Source organism: Taudactylus pleione, unplaced genomic scaffold (genome assembly GCF_031769625.1).
Source record: "Taudactylus pleione unplaced genomic scaffold, aTauple2 ptg000967l, whole genome shotgun sequence".
Lineage (NCBI taxonomy): Eukaryota > Metazoa > Chordata > Amphibia > Anura > Myobatrachidae > Taudactylus > Taudactylus pleione.
The window spans coordinates 10,372,747-10,391,087 of NW_028285368.1; the positions used below are offsets into that span (position 1 = coordinate 10,372,747).

Below are 18,341 nucleotides of genomic sequence, written 5' to 3' on the forward strand. Positions count from 1 at the left end.
ATACAAATGATTTAAATAATACAAAGAAGATATTGATACTTTCTTTAATTTTTTCTTAGCATTTTTATAGTAAAAATTGGAGTATACCCTAAGAATGACAGGAAAGGCTCTGCTAACTAGCTTCACCTCATCGCACATCACATAAGATGCCTACTCACACTGGCATCTTACTGAAATCTGTACAAGTGTATATTCCTGGTAGCACTTGAATTTGGACTAGTTCTGACGTCCACGCAAATAAAGAAATGATTGCCTGGGTTGGATTGCGTTATTAACTCATTCAAGGTTCTTTAAAAGAAGCGCCCTATTGTGCAGCGTAGGATTGTCCTCAACCCGGTATTTAATACTGCAGCCTGGCCCCAGTAGGAGGAGGAGATCAGCTCTTTCTAAATATATAACTATTACCAAATGAAAAAGCATGAGAGGGGGAGAGCAGGGCAAGGACTATAGGCTTTCTCCAGTCTGCACCCTGCATCCAGAGGACTATGCAGTTTACACCCTGTGCTAATGCCCCTCCTACTACTGGGTCACTAATTATAAGAGCAGATATATAGTTACCGGTGTATAACAACTAAGGCAATGCTGCCAAGTGCCAATTATATTCAGTGACAGCAGCAAGTAACAAAAAGAAACACTATGTACAGGAACTAGAGCAATCCCCACCCCTGTCTCCTCCCTCTGGCTCTGTGAGCTGGGCACCACTACCGGTGAACATGGCTGCTGTGCCTTCTGCTGCTGCTGCTCAGGACGAGCTCAGTAAGTGAGCCACATTTTTGCGTCGGCAGGAGCATGTCAGGTGTAGGGGAATCAGTGGCTGTATTTTCTATGTTATCTATGTATATATTTATATGCTAGTACGTGATCCAGTTTATCACTGCTGGTGTGTCTGTGACAGGGAGGTAAGGGGGAATCTGCTGCTGCAGCCTCCCCCATTATCTCTGTGTGCGCTGCTGTGACCAGGGAGGAAGGGGCATGCTGCCCGGCACTACCACTCTGTACCGGTGCGTTATAGGAGGGAGGCACTGGGGTCAGCTTAAAGATGTCTAATAACCAAAAGGCCTTTTTCCCTCAGCATGTTTTCAGGCCTCTTTCTTTATTACATGCACAGTCATGGACTGGAAGTGAAACCAAAATTCCCAGCTGGTCAGTCCACATTCATCTCTGTGATTACTCATGTGTTATAGTAATTGTCCTATTCATGGTTTGGGGCCACTACCTACTCTTTCATTCCCATTTATACTTTTTAGATATGGCACTATACAGCAAAACACGCAACCACATTATAGTTGGCTTTCTGTAATGTTTCGGGGGCACATTTAGCAATTATTGGGTTTTACACCCAATAATTGTAATTTATTATCACCGTTATTTGCGACAATAAGAAATAAAACATTTGCCTCAATATATTAAAAACACAGACAGGGAGCCGGTCCCTGAGATATGTTAGGAGTGAAGTGATCGCATTAGTGGTCGCTTTAATCCTCTATCAGGCCCCATAGTGCTACTGCAAAGTAACATGTGTTATATGCAGTTTTCACAATTGGGTGGTACATATAGGCACTTACAAACTTTTCCTATGGGGCCTTCAAATAGTTATGCCCCTAATTGCAGAGGTGGTTTCTGGAGGTACCTTCTCCCGTAAGTTTTGCGAATGTAGCCTGTTGGCATTTGCTGCTGGGCCAAACTCTGGAATTCTTAGCTTGGTAAATATGACCCTTTGAAGCCAGCACAGAAACTATGGGGGCTGTGGGTGTTGTTGAAAATGGAGGTGCCGCGGAGGATGTGGAGATACCTGCTGTGGTCCCTCCTTCATACACTGGGTTGATAATTAATATTTGCAGGTCCTTGGGGGATATGCCACAAATATTGAATGACTAATAGACCCCTTAGAGGTGCTAGACTTTTTTTTTTTTTACTGTATCATGACTAATTGCCTTAACAACACATGTTGAAAAGAAGGGATAAAGAATACTATTTTGGGGGTAGTTTAGCAATGTGAAGTGGCCAGAACACAGGCTCCAATAAAAGCCTGTCCTAGTAATGAGTGAGAAGTAAGGGATAGCTTACACCAGGTCTAAGCAACCTTTGCCACCTCAGCAAACCTGTGGCAGGGCATTCTGGGGTGGCTGGGATCACAGTAGCTGGAGTGCCGCAGGTTGCCTCCCCCTGGCTTACACTAACTCTTTTCTTCTGGGTTTGGACTCAGCGGATGTGCATAGCTAAAAAATTGCCATGGACATTGTGCTCAGATCCAGCCCATTGGTGAGGGTTTCTCCATTGAGATAAGCATGCTAATGCCATCTAAAGACAGAGATAAGATAAGATTGAAAGATAAGATTTTCAGATCTTGTTAAATAGCCCCGTAAAACTGTCACCAAAACTGTCACCATAGAAAACTATGTGGACAAGTGCTGTGAGCGCTGTTGCGTGCAAAGCAGGAGTGAGCTCCAATATATCTTGTTTTATAAATTTGATGAATTAGCGTGACAATTAATTCTGTCTTAAATATGTGGAAACAGATGTTGCCCTATATTTTAAGGACAAAATTAGGGGGAGATGTATAATCATGTTGGTAATTGTCTGGACCTGCTTCGCCCATTATCGTGGTGAAGCAAATCTAGGCCCCATCTTCATGTATTATAATTTGATTTTCTGTAGAGGGAGAGTGTTAATTTACTTGTCTGGTGAATTGTGCTCTCCCTCTTTCGGCTGTGTGACCAGAGCTTGCATACATTCTACGTATTCGCTCATCATTTTCTACCACCAGCATTCGCGGCTTTGTTGAACAAATTTTTTTTTTCAGCTACAGTTGGTGGAACAGTCGGTGCCACTGACTGTTCATACATTGCCGCACCAAATCGGCACCCTATCTAGGTATAGCAGTGGCGATACTGACAGGAGCACATAACACCACTGTCATTTTGATCACTTCCCTGCAATATTACATGCATTGAAGCGGTAACTGCAGCACATAACATACACAGCTACCGAAAATACATGTAATGCCGCTTCCTGTATCTCCTCTCTAGTTTGATAAATAGACCCCAAGGACTCGAACTTTGCACTAGTACAGAGCTGGTGGACTTTAGCGCTAGTCTTATCCTTTTACTAACTTCCATTTTCTACTTCCATGTCACATTTTGGTGGTGTAAAGCATAAAAAGCTTTATCCACAAAATTGGGACACGTTAATAAACATGCAATGAAGAAAGCCCAATTACTCTTCACTCATTACTAATTTGAACCATAAATAAGGATGTTATAAGCAATATTTTAGATGAAAACTGTTTATTTTAATGATACTGACTATACAAAACTAGTGTGCTACAAAGTGCATTACATTCTCCCAATTCTTGTCTTTTTCTGCTGTGAATAAGAATGTGTTGATATTCATACCTGTATATGTTTGCATGAAAGCTATTCAAATGTTATTCACCCCTGAGGTTGCCTTAATATATAGCACTTTAATCAACTCCTGTATTTAAAAATATTTTGTGTAATTCTGTAATCCATCAATAGCACGAGTCTTATTTCCCCACAACCCACCATTAACCACTCAATTGAGAAATTTCAATATAGAGCCTGATTTTATTCAGTATTTTGACATTTCTCTGAAGCTTGAGCAGAAATAGCTATTGTAACATATTAAGCCTGAATATTGCTACACTGTAACTTTATGATGGCTACTGTATAAGGCATATGATCTAAACACTGTGATACTACACAAATATTACAAAAATACATTTATAGAACATAACCACTGATGGTGGAGCAGAACGGAGGAAACCAGAAGATATTCTTTTGGGACATTATGAATACTGCCTGGGTATGAAAAACACAGAAATAACACAACAGGTGTAGACTATTTGCTAACTATAGTTTCACATTCTTTTAGTCATACACATATTTCCTTTTTTTTTTTTTTTTTTTTAAGAGCTCATGAAATATGGATTGTAATGCATATTACTAAAGATTATTCCCATTCCACATTAAAGTTCACCTCAAAGTATTTTGAATTTGCTTATTAGTTTCTGTATATAATTGTGTTATTATATGCAGCACACATTTTATGTTTATTACACTGGTTATTAATAAGAAAACATACAAAGTGGAATATACAAACAGGTAAGTGCCCTACGGTAACTAGATTAGATTAATAGCTACATACCAGCAAAGTTGTGAGAGTACTTTGCTCACATATAATATGAATCTCACCCCCTACCAAAAAAAATGAAACTACACTACACCCACCCCCCCCCCCAAAAAAAAAACAAACAAACACAAAACTAAATTTATAATAATAATTATAGTCAATGGGTAATGTGGTTAATTTATTTTTTTCATGAATTTCCCTAGTGCTGCAGTAGAAAGCATTTTTTGCTGACTTACCTTGGCCTGAAAGTCCTAGCATCTTTGTTTGCTCAATATAAATTCAATTTACAGGTTTTTTGTATTAAAATGGCTGAGCAACCTTCTGGGAAAACGGGGAATGCTCCAAGAAATGTACCATTTCTACCTATTCTATCATCTTGGGCTGCAAATAAAAATCTTGTTTTACTGTACATCTCTGTAAAACTAAGTGCTCAAGTATTACTTACTACTCCACAGTTTCAATGAACACCTTTATTCTGTCCATCTCAGCCTATACATCTGTAGAAACTACTACTACTCCTCCTCCACAAAAGTTGCCATCTTGCTCTGTAAATACAGTTTGGTGGAGCTGTACCACCAAAGAGTTTCTTTTTTTTGCCACGTGAATAATATTCCATGATTCCAAATCATTAAAACAAAGAAAAACATCACAATGACATGCTGTTATCATTAATAGACACATCTTCATATATAAAAGCGTGGGACATAAATCCTCATGAATGTGTCATTGTAACAGTAGGATGGTGATTCAAATAAGTGCGGGAAGCCTCACACTGTGCCAGGATAAATGTGGGATACTAAGGCCTATTCCAGGCACGATGCTCATCAGGGGACTAATAATTGCATTGCTCTCAGTTTTTTAGTTGAAGTAGAGTGATGTATGAGGCAAGTCACCCCGTCTTGTTTTTTTTTTCCCCTCAGTTTTGCTACAAAAGGAAAATTGTTATGTCAAAATAGAAAATCATGAGACTGTAGATGTTAATTTTATATGATTGAAATGTGTTTTGTGAACAGATCAGCTGGAGCGTGTGTTCTTACGCCTTGGCCATGCAGAAACAGACGAGCAGCTGCAGAGTATCATCTCTAAGTTTTTGCCTCCAGTTCTCCTCAAACTGTCAAGTGCGCAGGAGGGCGTGCGCAAGAAGGTGAGTCCTCTCCGTATTGCTGCTTCCTCAGTCTACTGAATGCCAGCCACATCTTTACCTGTAAGGACACAACGTACAGCATTTATGTAAACAGACCAAGAAAAATGAACAAAACCACAACAGACTCATTCGTACCTTAGGAAACTTGTCTTCTGACCTCTATGTAACCTATCGTCAATGCAACATTTTTTGTCAGTGACATTCATTATAACTTACAAGTTTAAAGTGAAATAATAAATAATAATAGAAAAAGGTATAGTACTGATATATAAAAGATTACACATTGTGAGGGACATGCGCGTTCTGAGGACCGCATATAACCCTCCCATTGAAGAGGTTGGTTTTTACCCAACTAATCGTGGTAGGGAGGAACCTCTCTTACACAACTAACACTTTGGCATTAGTAAGTGTTAATGAGAATAAAAAAGTCCAGGGTGAATGTTATCATAAACGTTATATTTAAATAAATAAATAAAGGCACATATATTGCTTCTCTTTTGGTAATACTCTTGTGGATTTTTAAATCTAATTCTAATCCTAAAGAGCATTACATTTTTTGTATTACTGAGCTAAATAGTATCCTTGATATAGCTGAAGTTTTTGTATTTAGCAGTCTCTCTATCTTGCTCTCTAATTGCCTATAGCAGGGGTCAGGGAACTTTTTTACCTTTTACCCCAAAATATATTTAGATACGCCGACGTTACCCCCTTGATTTGAAATGAAGGAAATCGTATAGTAATGCCCCTGTAGTAGTGCCCCCATATAATGCCCCTGTAGTAGTGCCCCCATATAATGCCCCTGTAGTGCCACTTGTACAAAAACACCCCACTTACCTTAATCCCCGCTCCTGCATCTGCCGATGTCCTGTCCGCCCAGCTGCTCCGTGGAACTATGGGAGAGACGTCATGATGTCTTTCCCATAGTGCGCATGGAGAGAGCCAGAGGCTGGAGTTCAGAAGAGAACTCCATCCTCTGGCTAACGTGGCGCTGCAGGAAAGGAGTCGGGCGCCCGCTGGTAATAACATCTCAGCAGGCGTCCGGCTTAGAGCCTCCCTGCGGCACAGCCGGGCATGCATATGAATCATTCTATATTATAGAATGATTCATATGCATGCCCGGCTGTCCGTCCATTACCCCCAGGAATTTCATTTTTACCCCATGTGGGGTAATTTACCCCTGTTCCCTGACCACTGGCCTATAGCTTTGTACATGAGTTGTTGGCTTGCAGTCTTCTAGTTGTCACATGAGCTACTAACATTGGTGAAATAAGTCATGTCTTAAAGTGAATCATTAACATTAACAGGATTCACCATTGGAAATCTTGAAATAACTTATTGCAATTGGAGAGCTATATGAAGCACAGAGAGCAAGTCCTAGCTACAATGAGGTTTCCCTGTTCATTAATACTTCCAGGTTATGGAGTTACTTGTTCACCTGAACAAAAGGATAAAGAGTCGGTCGAAGATACAGTTGCCGGTGGAGACCCTTCTGGTCCAGTACCAAGATCCAGCTGCTGTCTCTTTTGTGACGGTGTGTAAGTTAGCTGCTAAGTGCCTTCTATTGTCTCTGTGGGTAACTTGACATCTGATAATCAGAGCTGTTTTAATAAATGAGCAAATCGAGCATTAACCCTTTGCTCGTACACTCAAAGCATTTTTTTTGGAAGACTGATATACAAGTTTAGTTTTTCTTTTAGCTTGTTTTTTTTTTTCTGGGTGGCTACAAGAATATACTAATTTGTATGTTTACTACAGTGCGGTTTTTGTGGAGATGTTGCCCATATCAACCAATCAGATTCTAGCCATTATCCTCTAGAAGGTGCTAGAGAAATAAGTAGAATCTGATTGGTTGCTGTGGGCAACATCTCCATTTCAAAAAAAATGCACTTTAGTAAATATCCCCAAGTGCTTTACAGTTACCGGAAACATATTGGTGGGTGTAAGCTCTTAGACTTTCATGTAGCGCAGTATAACGTGGTAGTGTTCAAATAGAAATGCACCCTGCTAACATATGAAGCCCATAAACCTCCATATTAACTATCGATGCCTTCTATAAGATGTCTGCCTCAAACTGTAGAAACAGTAGTCTGACACTATTCCTGATTGATCACTTTTAAATGTGACTTTAATCTAAAAAATAGTTTTAAAACATTTTATATATATTTTTTTCAGAACTTTACAATAATATACATAAAAATGGGCTATCCCCGTTTGCCCATGGAAAGTCAGTGTGAACTGGCACCTACTCTCCTGACAGCAATGGAAGACAAGCCTCAGCCTCAGCAAGACAGGTGAGCAGGACAGCAGTCTGGGGTGTTTCTTCTTATATCATAGGCATACATTCGCTTTCAATACTCTGCAGTCTGGCTGGACCAAACTGCGATATATAGCACCTATCCTTGTGTATCAGTGCCTATTTCCTTATAGATTGTAAGCTTGCGAGCAGGGCCTTCCTACCTATATATCTGTCTGTTATTACCCTGTTTTGTTCTATAAATGTTCCAATTGTAAAGCGCAACGGAATATGCTGCGCTATATAAGAAACTGTTAATAAAATATTCCTATGTTATAGTTGGAGCCTCAGTTGTACTTTTAACCAAACATGAGACGTTCTGGATTTTCTTACACACGTCTCAGATAATCCCTTGTACAAGTGCATTGTCTGTTTTCTTGTATATGTAATACAAGTTAATAATAGATTATATTATGTGGCATTGCATACAATGGACCGGATTCTGAGATGGGAGTAAAGCAAAAAAGAGCAAATAACCGTGCATCTGGGAAAACCATGTTACACTGCAAGGGTGCAAATGCATTTTTTATTTTTTTGCATGCATGATAAATACTGGCTGGTTTTGCATGTAGCCCATAAATGCTGGACAGCTTTATTCTTACACTGCAATTTAGATTGGAGTTTGGACTAGGGATGTGCAGGCTCGGTTCTACTCGGTTCCGTTCGGTTTTTTTTACCGAATCTTATTGGCTATCTAAAACTCGTGACAGCTGAAACCCAATAAGATTCGGTAAGAAAAACCGAACGGAACCGAGTAGAACCGAGCCTGCACACTTTGGACACACCCCTCTCAAATCTAAATCTCTGCCCATATTACATCTGCCCCACCTGCAGTGCAGCATGGTTTCACAAAGATGGTGTTTGTGTGGTTAAAATGTTAAAAAAAAATAAAAAAATCAAGCTTTAAGGCAATTTAACATTGAAACTTTGGATGGTTTCCCTTACCTATTGTATTTGTTGTTACAAAACTTTCACAACAGTATGCAACTTCATGTTCTATTTTGCATTACGGTAGTTTTTCATTTTTCTTGGCTTTATTTAGATCATGTTCTTGACATTAATTTTTCATTGCTATTTTTGTTCCAGCTTAATGCATCTTCTGATACCAACTCTTTATTATATGAAATACTCCAGTGATTCCGCCAAATCCAAATCCGTTTTTAACCTTACAGAAAAACCAAAGACTGTGCAGCTGCTTTTGGATTTCATGTTGGATGTTCTTTTGATGCCTTATGGGTAAGGAGCAGTGTCTTCTCTTACATTCAGTCATGCCCACTGCGCCCTCCTTTGTATGAGATACATTTTCCTGATAAATGTTATTACTTAAATCAATGACCGGTAATATATGCGTATTCCGTAGAGCCACACTAAGTTCTTGCATTATACTCTCTAGATTTGTGTTGAATGAAACCCAGAATCGCCAAAGTGCACCATCCGGACAGGGCTCCTCCTCCTCAGCGGGAGTGGGAATCCCACAACCACCTCCTGGTTTAAGCTTTTATGCAGCAAAAAGAGTTGTTGGAGACAATCCATGGACAGCAGAACAGTTAGAACAGGTAATAAGAACACATGTTAAAATTAAGGGCCTGATTCAGACTTGGGAATAGAGAGAGATCTCTCTCAACTGATCATCTTGGTGAAACCATGTTGCACTTGCAGGTGGGGCAGATTTAAAATGTGCAGAGAGATTTAGATTTGGGAATGAGGTGTCCAAACTGACATCTAAATTGTAGAGTAATAATAAAGCTGTGCAGTATTTGTGGGCTACATATAAAAGCAGCCAGTAATTTACCCTACATGCAAAAAAAAAAAAAAATATATATATATTTCTACTTCAGGGTCCATAGGGGGTCCACAGGGTTGACCTTGGGGTATAGGTTGGGAACCAAATCCGGGCACCACGCAGTTAAAACTTTTAGCTCCCAGGATGCACTTGGGTCCACTCTCCCTATAACCCCGCCCCCCAGCCAGAGGCACCTCAGTTTAAGTTGGTGCCCGGCCGGAGTCGGGTCACCGTTACTGCAGGGGGGCTGCTTAGCAGCCCCTAAGCTTAAAAGAGTTTTATTTTATTATTTTTTTTTTTTTACTACTCTTCAGAGCGGCAGCATCAGACTGTCCAATGGACGTCTGAGCTGCCGCTCCTACACCCCGCCGGCGCTGCGACGCCAGTACAGATCTGGGGATCGCAGCGGGACCCCAGAGTCTGTACTAGCCGGGCTCTGGAGGAATCCCTGGGCTGCTGCCGGATCGACGGGGACAGGTAAGTCGCGTGGTCACCGCTTGCGGTGACCCGCGTGTACATGCAGCCTTATGCCTCCGGTCTCTGGGGACAGACCGGAGGCGCTAGCGGTGGCGGCGGGCTCCCCCTCCATGGAGGCATACCCCGCGTGTCCACAGCCCCACCAGGGATTATAGCGGCAGCGGGAGCCGGCATCCCGGGGGGTTAATTGCTAGCCAGGGGAGGAAGCCTTCCCTGTCTAGCGGCTCCTCCCCTCAGCTCAGCGCGCCTTTCAATAATACAGTCTGGCGTCGCTGAGCTGCTTCCTCCGCGGGCCACGCTTCTTCTGAGGTCTCCAGCGGCCATTTTCTCTCTGTGGTGCTGCAGAACTCTTAGGATGTCAGTGAGCCCAGTCCCCCTGCGTACCTGGCCATTTTGGGTGAGTGTACACAGCGCTATAGCCTTCCCAGACACTGAATCTGGGCAGTTGAATGTAGCGACATTGTGCAGTATATTATATGTCATGCTTATGTATGTATATATATTTTTCTGCATTGTATGTGACTTATGCTAGTGCTGACTGTCTGCTTTTTCTCTCACCTGTCAGTGTATATCTATCCCTTTTCTTTATCTGCCCTAATACAGGTGTACCTGGGGTGGTTCTGAGACCTCACATATATATATTTGTTAATATCTGTGAGGTTTGTCACATACTGTTGCGTGCTGCACGTTGCCATATTTTAGATGGAACTGTGAGTTGCGTACGCTGATAATGGGTTCCTGCAGCTAATCTTAGCGTCAGTCAGGACCGGTATGGCGCTGCTTAATATTTCCGTCAAGATAGTCAGATATATCTGACCAGGAGATTGCACACGATACTGCACCCATTATTGCTATCCTGCAAGTCATAGCCTGCAGGAATTAGTGCGGAGGATTTTAACTCAGAAAGGTTTTCGTATGCGGCACCATCTGGTGCCGGGCCCCTTGCACGACCCCCTTAAAGGGCGTTGTTTCTCAGGATCCTCTCCTTTGAGGATCGCCGGGCGGGCCCCATTGTCGTCACTCGCTTGGAGTTACTTCACCATACTGCCCTTTTGAACTCGGGGTATCTCGCAATTTCTTGCAATTTACCCCTGTGTCACAGACTATCGCTCCCTGCCGGGGTTTTTCACAGTACATGAATTACCTCCGATACCACATCGGTCTGTCATTCCCCTTGCAGGGATTACCACAACGGCCACCCTGGTGGATGTCGTTTTATACGAAATACTAATTGGCGTGATATACGCCCTGTGGTTACTGACCAGTGGCTCTGCCATGAACTGGATGGTATATTCGGCTCTTTCCCTCTCACATGGGGGGGAGCCGATCTCAAGTATTATTATCCCTGCTTTGGGGCTGGTAGCCAGGCTCATTCTGGATATAGAGAATGTCGATCCTGCACCAGTATCATACATCTCCCGTTTTCTGCCCAGCGGGTGGATCTCATAGCGGGAGTCTGGCTGTCCCCAGATACGAGGAGTCACAAAGGCCTCCTGTTTCCCATTCCCTGAGGGTCCTCACAAGTAATGGAAATCCCCTTCTGGGATGGATTTGTATGTTAATCATCGGGTTACAGGCATTAATACGCCTCCCATCCCGGCCTGGACGAATTTTACGGATCCGTAGGTGGTAACTTTGCCTGAAATCAATGTACTCGTTTTCAGGGCCTGTTGCCCGTCCTACCATGGCCATCGCATGGTGATGCTTTTGTGACGTTTTTCCCCTCCAACACGTCTGAGGTTCAAATATCTTTTTGCCGCTCACAAAATATGCAGTGGTCATATGTGGGATTACCTCATGGGATGCCGGTCTTCTAACTTTCAGGGTTTCGGCGGCGTCTGTATCCGCCGCAGTACCCTATGGCTGCGTTATGGGAAAGCAGAGGTGCACACTCCTTCCAGGGGGAAGTTCTTGTTTGGTCCTGACCTTGACAAGATCGTTGCATCATTGGCAGTATCACTAATGGGGAGATACCGTCTTTAGCTACTCCCACTACATTCGGACTAACTCTGTTAAGTCTTTTTGTCCTCAGGGTCAGCCTAAAGGCCTGTTTTTTCCTAGGCTGTCGGCCTCCACGGGGGCCACCTTATCCAGTACCGAGCAGTCCTGGACTTCCGGACGACCCTGTTTCTACACCTGAGGATATACCCTCAGCCTGACGGGACAGGTCTACATCTGGGGAATTTCCAGAGTGAGGTACTGATTCTCAACGGCCTCTCATTGCTCATGCAGCCTCCTCACAGGCATTGTTACACGGGCCCTTCTTCAGAACTGATCAGGGCCTTACAATCCCAGAAAGCTATACAGTCTTTGTGGTAAGCAGAGCTATTTCGGCCAACCTCACTATCTCAGTGAGGGACTGGTTGTTCTACTTTCTTTTTGGGGCGGTGACCGACTGGTCCTCCTTTGCCTATACTCTGTCTCAAATCCCTGAATCAGATTCCAACGGTGCCTTGACTCAGGTGGAATCGTCCATGCTCCATCATCCGATGTTTGGAACCTGGGGATTTTATGGTATATCCGAGTATTCAGGATACGTACCTACGGGTACATACAGAGCCCTCTCATCAGCATGGGTTCAGGTTTGCTGTGCCACAGCAACACTTGTAAGTTTCGGGCTCTGCCTTTTGGGGCTGTCCTCAACTCCACCGGGGTTTACCAGCTTTATGGATTTTCTGACAGTTCACCTGTTCAGTGTATCCGAATGCTCCTTTCTCTGGACGGTCTCCTACTTTTAGCAGGATCACCAAGGTACTTTACCGCCAGGTCAGGATAACCGGGGCTTCTTCTCGTCACAGAAAAGTCCTCCCTGCATCCCTCACAGGGTTTTCTTCATCTGGGAGCACTGCTGGATTCTCAGAATCTGAGAATTTTTCTGGCGTAAGACAAGATCTCCACTCTTCAACTTCGAGTGTGCGGATATCTACGCAGTCGACATATGTCATTACTCTTTGTGATGCGCGGTCTACCAGAGTGTCTACCTTTTGGTAGGGTGGAATGTGCTCAGTTCCATTCCAGGCCTTGCCATAATTGACTCCCCTCCAGATGGATCGAGTTTTTTCCATCGGATCGCTGTTCGAACGATGATACTTTCTACGGAGGCGAGTTGGTCTCTGTCCGGGTGGCTATGGCCATCTCGTCCAGGGTGTTCTTTGCTAAAGACAGTGTCTGGTCCGCATTCATTTCGGGGCAGTTGGACGTCTGTCGCTTCTGCCCTGCCACTTACCTTGTTGATACTTTAAGCTGTCTTGGACTTTCACTCTGGCCTAACCCATTTGTCACGGTAAACCTGAATAGGTTCAGTCCGACAGTGTCACAACAGTGGCTTCCATCTAGGCAACACTGGTAGTTGGGTGGCAATGTTAGGAATGTCACCCATTCTGACATAGTCCAAGGGTCTTCTCCTGGCCAACTCTGCGGTGTTTATTCCCGGAGCTCTCCATTGGGAAGCGGGCTTCCTCAGCCATCACGGCGTGCATCCCGGGGACTAGTCTCTTCTCCAAGAGAGGTTTCAACTCCTGGTGAGCAGAGGGGGCCTCCCTGAGGGGATTGATCCCCATGGCCTTCTGACTCGATCACACATTACCGGTGTTACAGTCCAGCTCTAGGAGTACTGAAGCTACCTTCAGTGACTCTTTGTCAGTGAAGTGGTCCTTCCACTTTGTGTACCTGTGTCCTCCGGTCTCCCTTCTTCCTCGAGGTCTTCGGAAGTTTAATTCGAGACGGAGGGGCTTTCCTTCTGGGGGCTCCAGGTCGTCCCAGACATCACTGGTACTAAGATTTTCGGAGTCTCCTCCTCGATGCTCCGTTCCTACTGCTTCACTATCTGGACCTGTTGTCTCAGGGTCCTTGTTTTTCCCTGGATCTGGATCGCTTGTCTTTAACTGCGCCCCTACTGTGGTCCTCGGGCTTCCCTGGCTCTGTTTTCATTGAGATGTTTAGAGCAGATAGGCCAGACTTTGCTGGGATCTGCCACGGACTGTGGCATACATAATTCTTATGGTATCGTACCTGTCGATACGATCCTCCGGTGTCCAGGATTTCCAGATATTCTGGCATTCCTTCCAGCTGGCTTGGGTTTCACCCTTGGCCTGGCCTTCCTGACAGTGCGGATCTCTACACTGTCGGTATGGTTAAGATATGGAATTGCTCCGCTCTGGTATCCAGTTCATCCTTTGGAGTGTTTTCTGGATTATGTCTCCACTTGTCCTCCCTAGGGACTCCTGGGGAGTTAGTAGTGGTTCTTTGTTCCCTCCGGGGACAGTCAATGGAACCGCTGGTTGTGATAGCCATTACATGGTCTATTGTTTAAGCTCTCTCTCTCTCTCAGGGTGTTTAAATCAACCAGGAGAGTGTCTGAATGGGGAGCGTTCTCATGTGGCTCCCTCTTCTGGAGGGCATCATGTCAGGGTGTGAGTTGCTCTCGCCCTGTGTTTCTTCTTAAAGTGGTTTTTAGGTTCCATATTATTCTGGAACTTATGGTATGGCCATTCAGTTCCCAGTCCTCTCGGCTGTTGTGGCCTCATGGACTGTGGTCCGGCCTCTTTGGCTTTATGTGATCCGTTCAAGTTCCTTATGGTAAGCGGACTCCTTATTGGTGGTCTGCGGTTTCTGGTTTTAACAGGAAACGATGGCCGGCCTATAATGAAATGTTGACTGGATGGCCTCGTATGTCTTCCTCAGGGGCCTACCCATGGGTGGGCATTTCTGTCGTTGAGGCTTGTTTTTTTCTCGGGCCGTGTAACCCTCGTGGGCGGCTCGTCGTGGCGCCTCGGCTGTTTTGCCTTACTAGGTGTCCACGTGGTCTTCTGTCCATACCTTTTTAAGGTTCTAGGCATTGGTTTCCTTTGCCTCTCAGGATGCTTCCTTTTTGGCGACGGATTCTCCTCTCAGCACAGGAGCGTCCCCACCCTTGGTTGAACTGCTTTGGGACATCCCCAAGGTCAACCCTGTGGACCCCCTATGGACCCTGAAGTAGAAAACAAGAGATATGGTAAGAACTTACCTTTGTTATCTCTGTTTCTACGAAGTCCATAGGGTCCACAGGGCGCCCGCCCTGACGCACCTGGCTTCATATGGGCTGTGTTACTGGTCACCGGCTTCCCGTCTCCTTTTCTGTGAGTATGGTTCTAGAGTGTTCCAGTTTTCTCTCTCTTTTTCTCTCCTCCTCCGGCCTTTGGCTACTTACAATCTGAGGTGCCTCTGGCTGGGGGGCGGGGTTATAGGGAGAGTGGACCCAAGTGCATCCTGGGAGCTAAAAGCTTTAACTGCGTGGTGCCCGGATTTGGTTCCCAACCTATACCCCAAGGTCAACCCTGTGGACCCTATGGACTTCGTAGAAACAGAGATAACAAAGGTAAGTTCTTACCATATCTCTTGTTTTGTACACCCCTTGCATTGCAACATGGTTTGTTCAGGTTCACAGTTAAGTGATATCTCTCTCTCTATTCCGAACTCTGAATCAGGCCCTAAGAGTTTGCAGCACTATACGAATCACATAACACAATTTGTAATCTTAGCAAAGTTAAGTTATATTTTAAGACTTAATATGGATTTGTGTAGGCTGTTTTACTCACTCTACCCAAATGCCAAACTACAGGATACACTTGAAGTTTGGTGACTTACAGTATTTGCCAATTTGTACAAGTTTATTTTTTAATTTTTTTTAATCAGGCATGACGTAGCTGGAGGTACCTATAAAAGTGTTTGGAATTACAAATTGTACTTTTAATTTCTCAAAAGAATTTGCATATTGGATATTACAGTAATTACTCCAGGTCTACACCAAATAATATCATATAGGAGTTTAACCATATCCGACAACTATTTGTTAAACCAAAGGGGTGTGCCAGGTTCAAGACCACCATCCAGTACTTGGTGTGTGGGGCTGCAGATGGTAGATATATGTATAATAGGAATAACTGTAGAAAATTTGTGATGTAAGAGGAGAAACTGCACAATAGAGTGGTCTGTCTCTTCTTCAAGGGAATAACTGCATATGGGGCCATTTGTCTCTTGATATTGCCCTTCATCTTGTATTTTAAGGCTCACATTGCACGCGCCGTACCCTGCGTGATCTGGTGTACGATGGCTCAATGTGTCATTACAGCTGCACTGCATGGTTCATTGCATTGTCCCATCTGCCGTGCAGAACAGCAGATGGGACGATGTGATGAACGACTGATCGACCGTACACACTGTACAATGTGTACAATGTATTCTCATTCATCAAGGCTGGGGGACACTGGACCATGGGATTGTCGGTTGGACTGGAGCAGGCACTTAATGACACTGTAGCTTTAACTCCTAGCTCCTCCCTCCTGCAATCCCATAATTCCAGTCTTCGTTAAGTGCCTGAGGAGATGGGCACCATCTTTATGGGCTGCTACGCAGCCCTTCTGTAGTGTAGTTATTTATGATTGTTTTGTAACTTATTTTTGTTGTCTAGTTAGGAGCTGTGCACTACTTGTAGTAGCGCACAGCGTGAATGCGGACGGCTGCGGTAGCTTAGATAGCTCACCATGCTGCAGCGGGGGGGTGTGCGCGTGTGTTGGTGGGACACCCCACAGAGCCCTCTGGTCTCTCTAAGAGGCCGCTTGGACCCGGGGACAGTACGCGCTCGTACCCTTTTAGAGGGTGCAGGGTGGCGGTGCTGTCCCAGATGGTGACGCCATCTTGCTGGGTTTGAAGAGGATAGCTCCATTGCGGTAGCACGCACCTGACAATCAGCTCGTTAGGAGGTTCACAAGTTCTTTCCCAGGAGAGGGGAGAAGCACTTGTGTGTGCAGCCATTGTTTGGGGGAACAGAGCCTGCAGCTGCTGGTCTCCCTTGCACAAGATTATTGCCGGGCTTGTTTTGGCAGCAGCTCCCCTCACATGGATGCAGGAGGAGTGCGCACGCCACAGACTGTCTGGATCAGCCTGTGCTTAATCTGAGTTTTCCCCTGACAGGTGGAAGTACTCGGTGGCTTGGAAAGTGGAGACTGGAGGGGGGTGGAGCTTCAAGCGCTGTTTTCCCCCTCCTGCAGAGGTACAGTCAGCGGGGACAGCATGGATCAACAGGGCTGTCTCCCTCAGCTGAGATTGCTACATTCACCTGCTATTCAAATCCTCTCCCAGACAGCTGCTGTGTCCTGGAAGGCTAAGTACACTTGTTGCTGTGTTAGCTGCCTTTGTAATATTGTTTTCATGTTGCACTGTCAGAGGTTACTGAATTAGGAGGCTCAGATAATATGCATACCTTCTCAGCCTTTTGGCTAAGATCAAGGGTAGTATCTGTTATTAACAGTTTCTTATCTGATAGTTTGTCTATCTGAGTAGCCGCCACTGACGTTGGACAGTAACTGATGAAATCTACAAAGGTCTCTATCCGCTGCCCTGACAAAGACGGCATGATGGTTGACATTGTTTCCTCACCGCACTGCGGTTATGGGTTTGATTCTCGCTGCAGCCCTGTGTGGAGTTTGCATGTATGTTGGCGGCCGTGTACTCCCTGAAGGGGGTAAGTGCAGTTGGCCTCAGGAGCCTTGTGGGTCTAGGACCTAGGGATGCATGGGCATCTGGAAAGCTGCGTCCAGCAGGGTGGGACCTGCATGGACTGGGGCTCTCAGCATGTCTAAGTGCATCCTAGGGCTGCCTGTGGCGCTCCACAGGAACACCAAGTTCAAACTTGGGTGTTCCCTCATCTAGGGCCCGGGTTTTGTTCCCTATTGGGTTAAGTTCCTACTCTTGGTATGTCCTGCTCTGGCTTTAAGCTTTGCAGCCTCCTCCTCCGCAGTGCGAGGCACAGTCATGTTCTTCATCCTGGGCCCCATTAGCAATTTCACGATGGACAGATCGTACGCAGACTGTCCCGAAGTAATAGGACCGGCTGTTTTTTCCACCTGATTGCTGTAGGTGGTTTAATTCTAGTTAACCATGGCAAGCCTCTTGCTCGGTGCAAGCGTGGGCGAGTAAAGGTCATTCCTTTCCCTTCAGGGCATATCTCCAGTCTCATCAGGGAGGCTTAGGAGATTCCGGATTCGGGGAGGCTCTGTCCATTACGCAGTTGCTTCCAGCGTATTCAGTACCCACAGGGAAGACCCTCCCTCAGCAGTCAGTGCAGTAGCCATTTCTACAACCACACGTCCCTTCCTGGGCACAGCTCAGAATCCAGTAGAGATCCGCTAACTAGACCTCGGAAGATTGTCTACGGTCTTGTTTCATAGGCTGGGGTCGTTTCCGGCCTTGGCGTGCCCTCGCAGCGATTCGCCCTGGGGTTTCCTAGTGCAGAGGTAGGTCAGGCACGGCAAGCTCTGTGTTGGAGGCCAAGCAAGACTGGGCACAGGTAGCTTCCGAGTTGTCAGCTGAAGCTGGTTTGGCTTGTTCTGCCTTTCTGGCTCTACCCGCAGATGCATTCAGACTGTTTTTTTTTTTTTTTTTCCTTTACACTATCTTTGGCGTTGGCCACCCCTAGTGGCGGGGTCTGCATTGGCAAGTTCTCATTCCTCCTT

At 44.9% G+C, this 18,341-nt stretch overlaps 1 protein-coding gene and 1 pseudogene across 3 annotated transcripts in view; both read left to right on the forward strand.

Annotated features, from left to right (window-relative positions):
* The first annotated feature begins 426 nt into the window (after positions 1-426).
* ECPAS (Ecm29 proteasome adaptor and scaffold) overlaps positions 427-18,341 on the forward strand; it is a 130,088-nt gene continuing 112,173 nt past the window's right edge. For 2 of the 3 annotated variants that reach the window (XM_088460103.1, XM_088460104.1), the window contains exons 1-6: positions 428-756; positions 5,166-5,296; positions 6,711-6,827; positions 7,469-7,587; positions 8,676-8,825; positions 8,983-9,145. In XM_088460103.1, the coding sequence (XP_088316229.1) occupies positions 714-756; positions 5,166-5,296; positions 6,711-6,827; positions 7,469-7,587; positions 8,676-8,825; positions 8,983-9,145 (723 nt within the window). In that variant the 5' untranslated portion in view covers positions 428-713. Of the gene's footprint in view, positions 757-5,165; positions 5,297-6,710; positions 6,828-7,468; positions 7,588-8,675; positions 8,826-8,982; positions 9,146-18,341 lie in introns of all 3 variants that reach the window. The other variant, XM_088460105.1, reaches the window with a different exon arrangement.
* Positions 17,086-17,206, forward strand: LOC148462422 (U2 spliceosomal RNA; annotated as a pseudogene).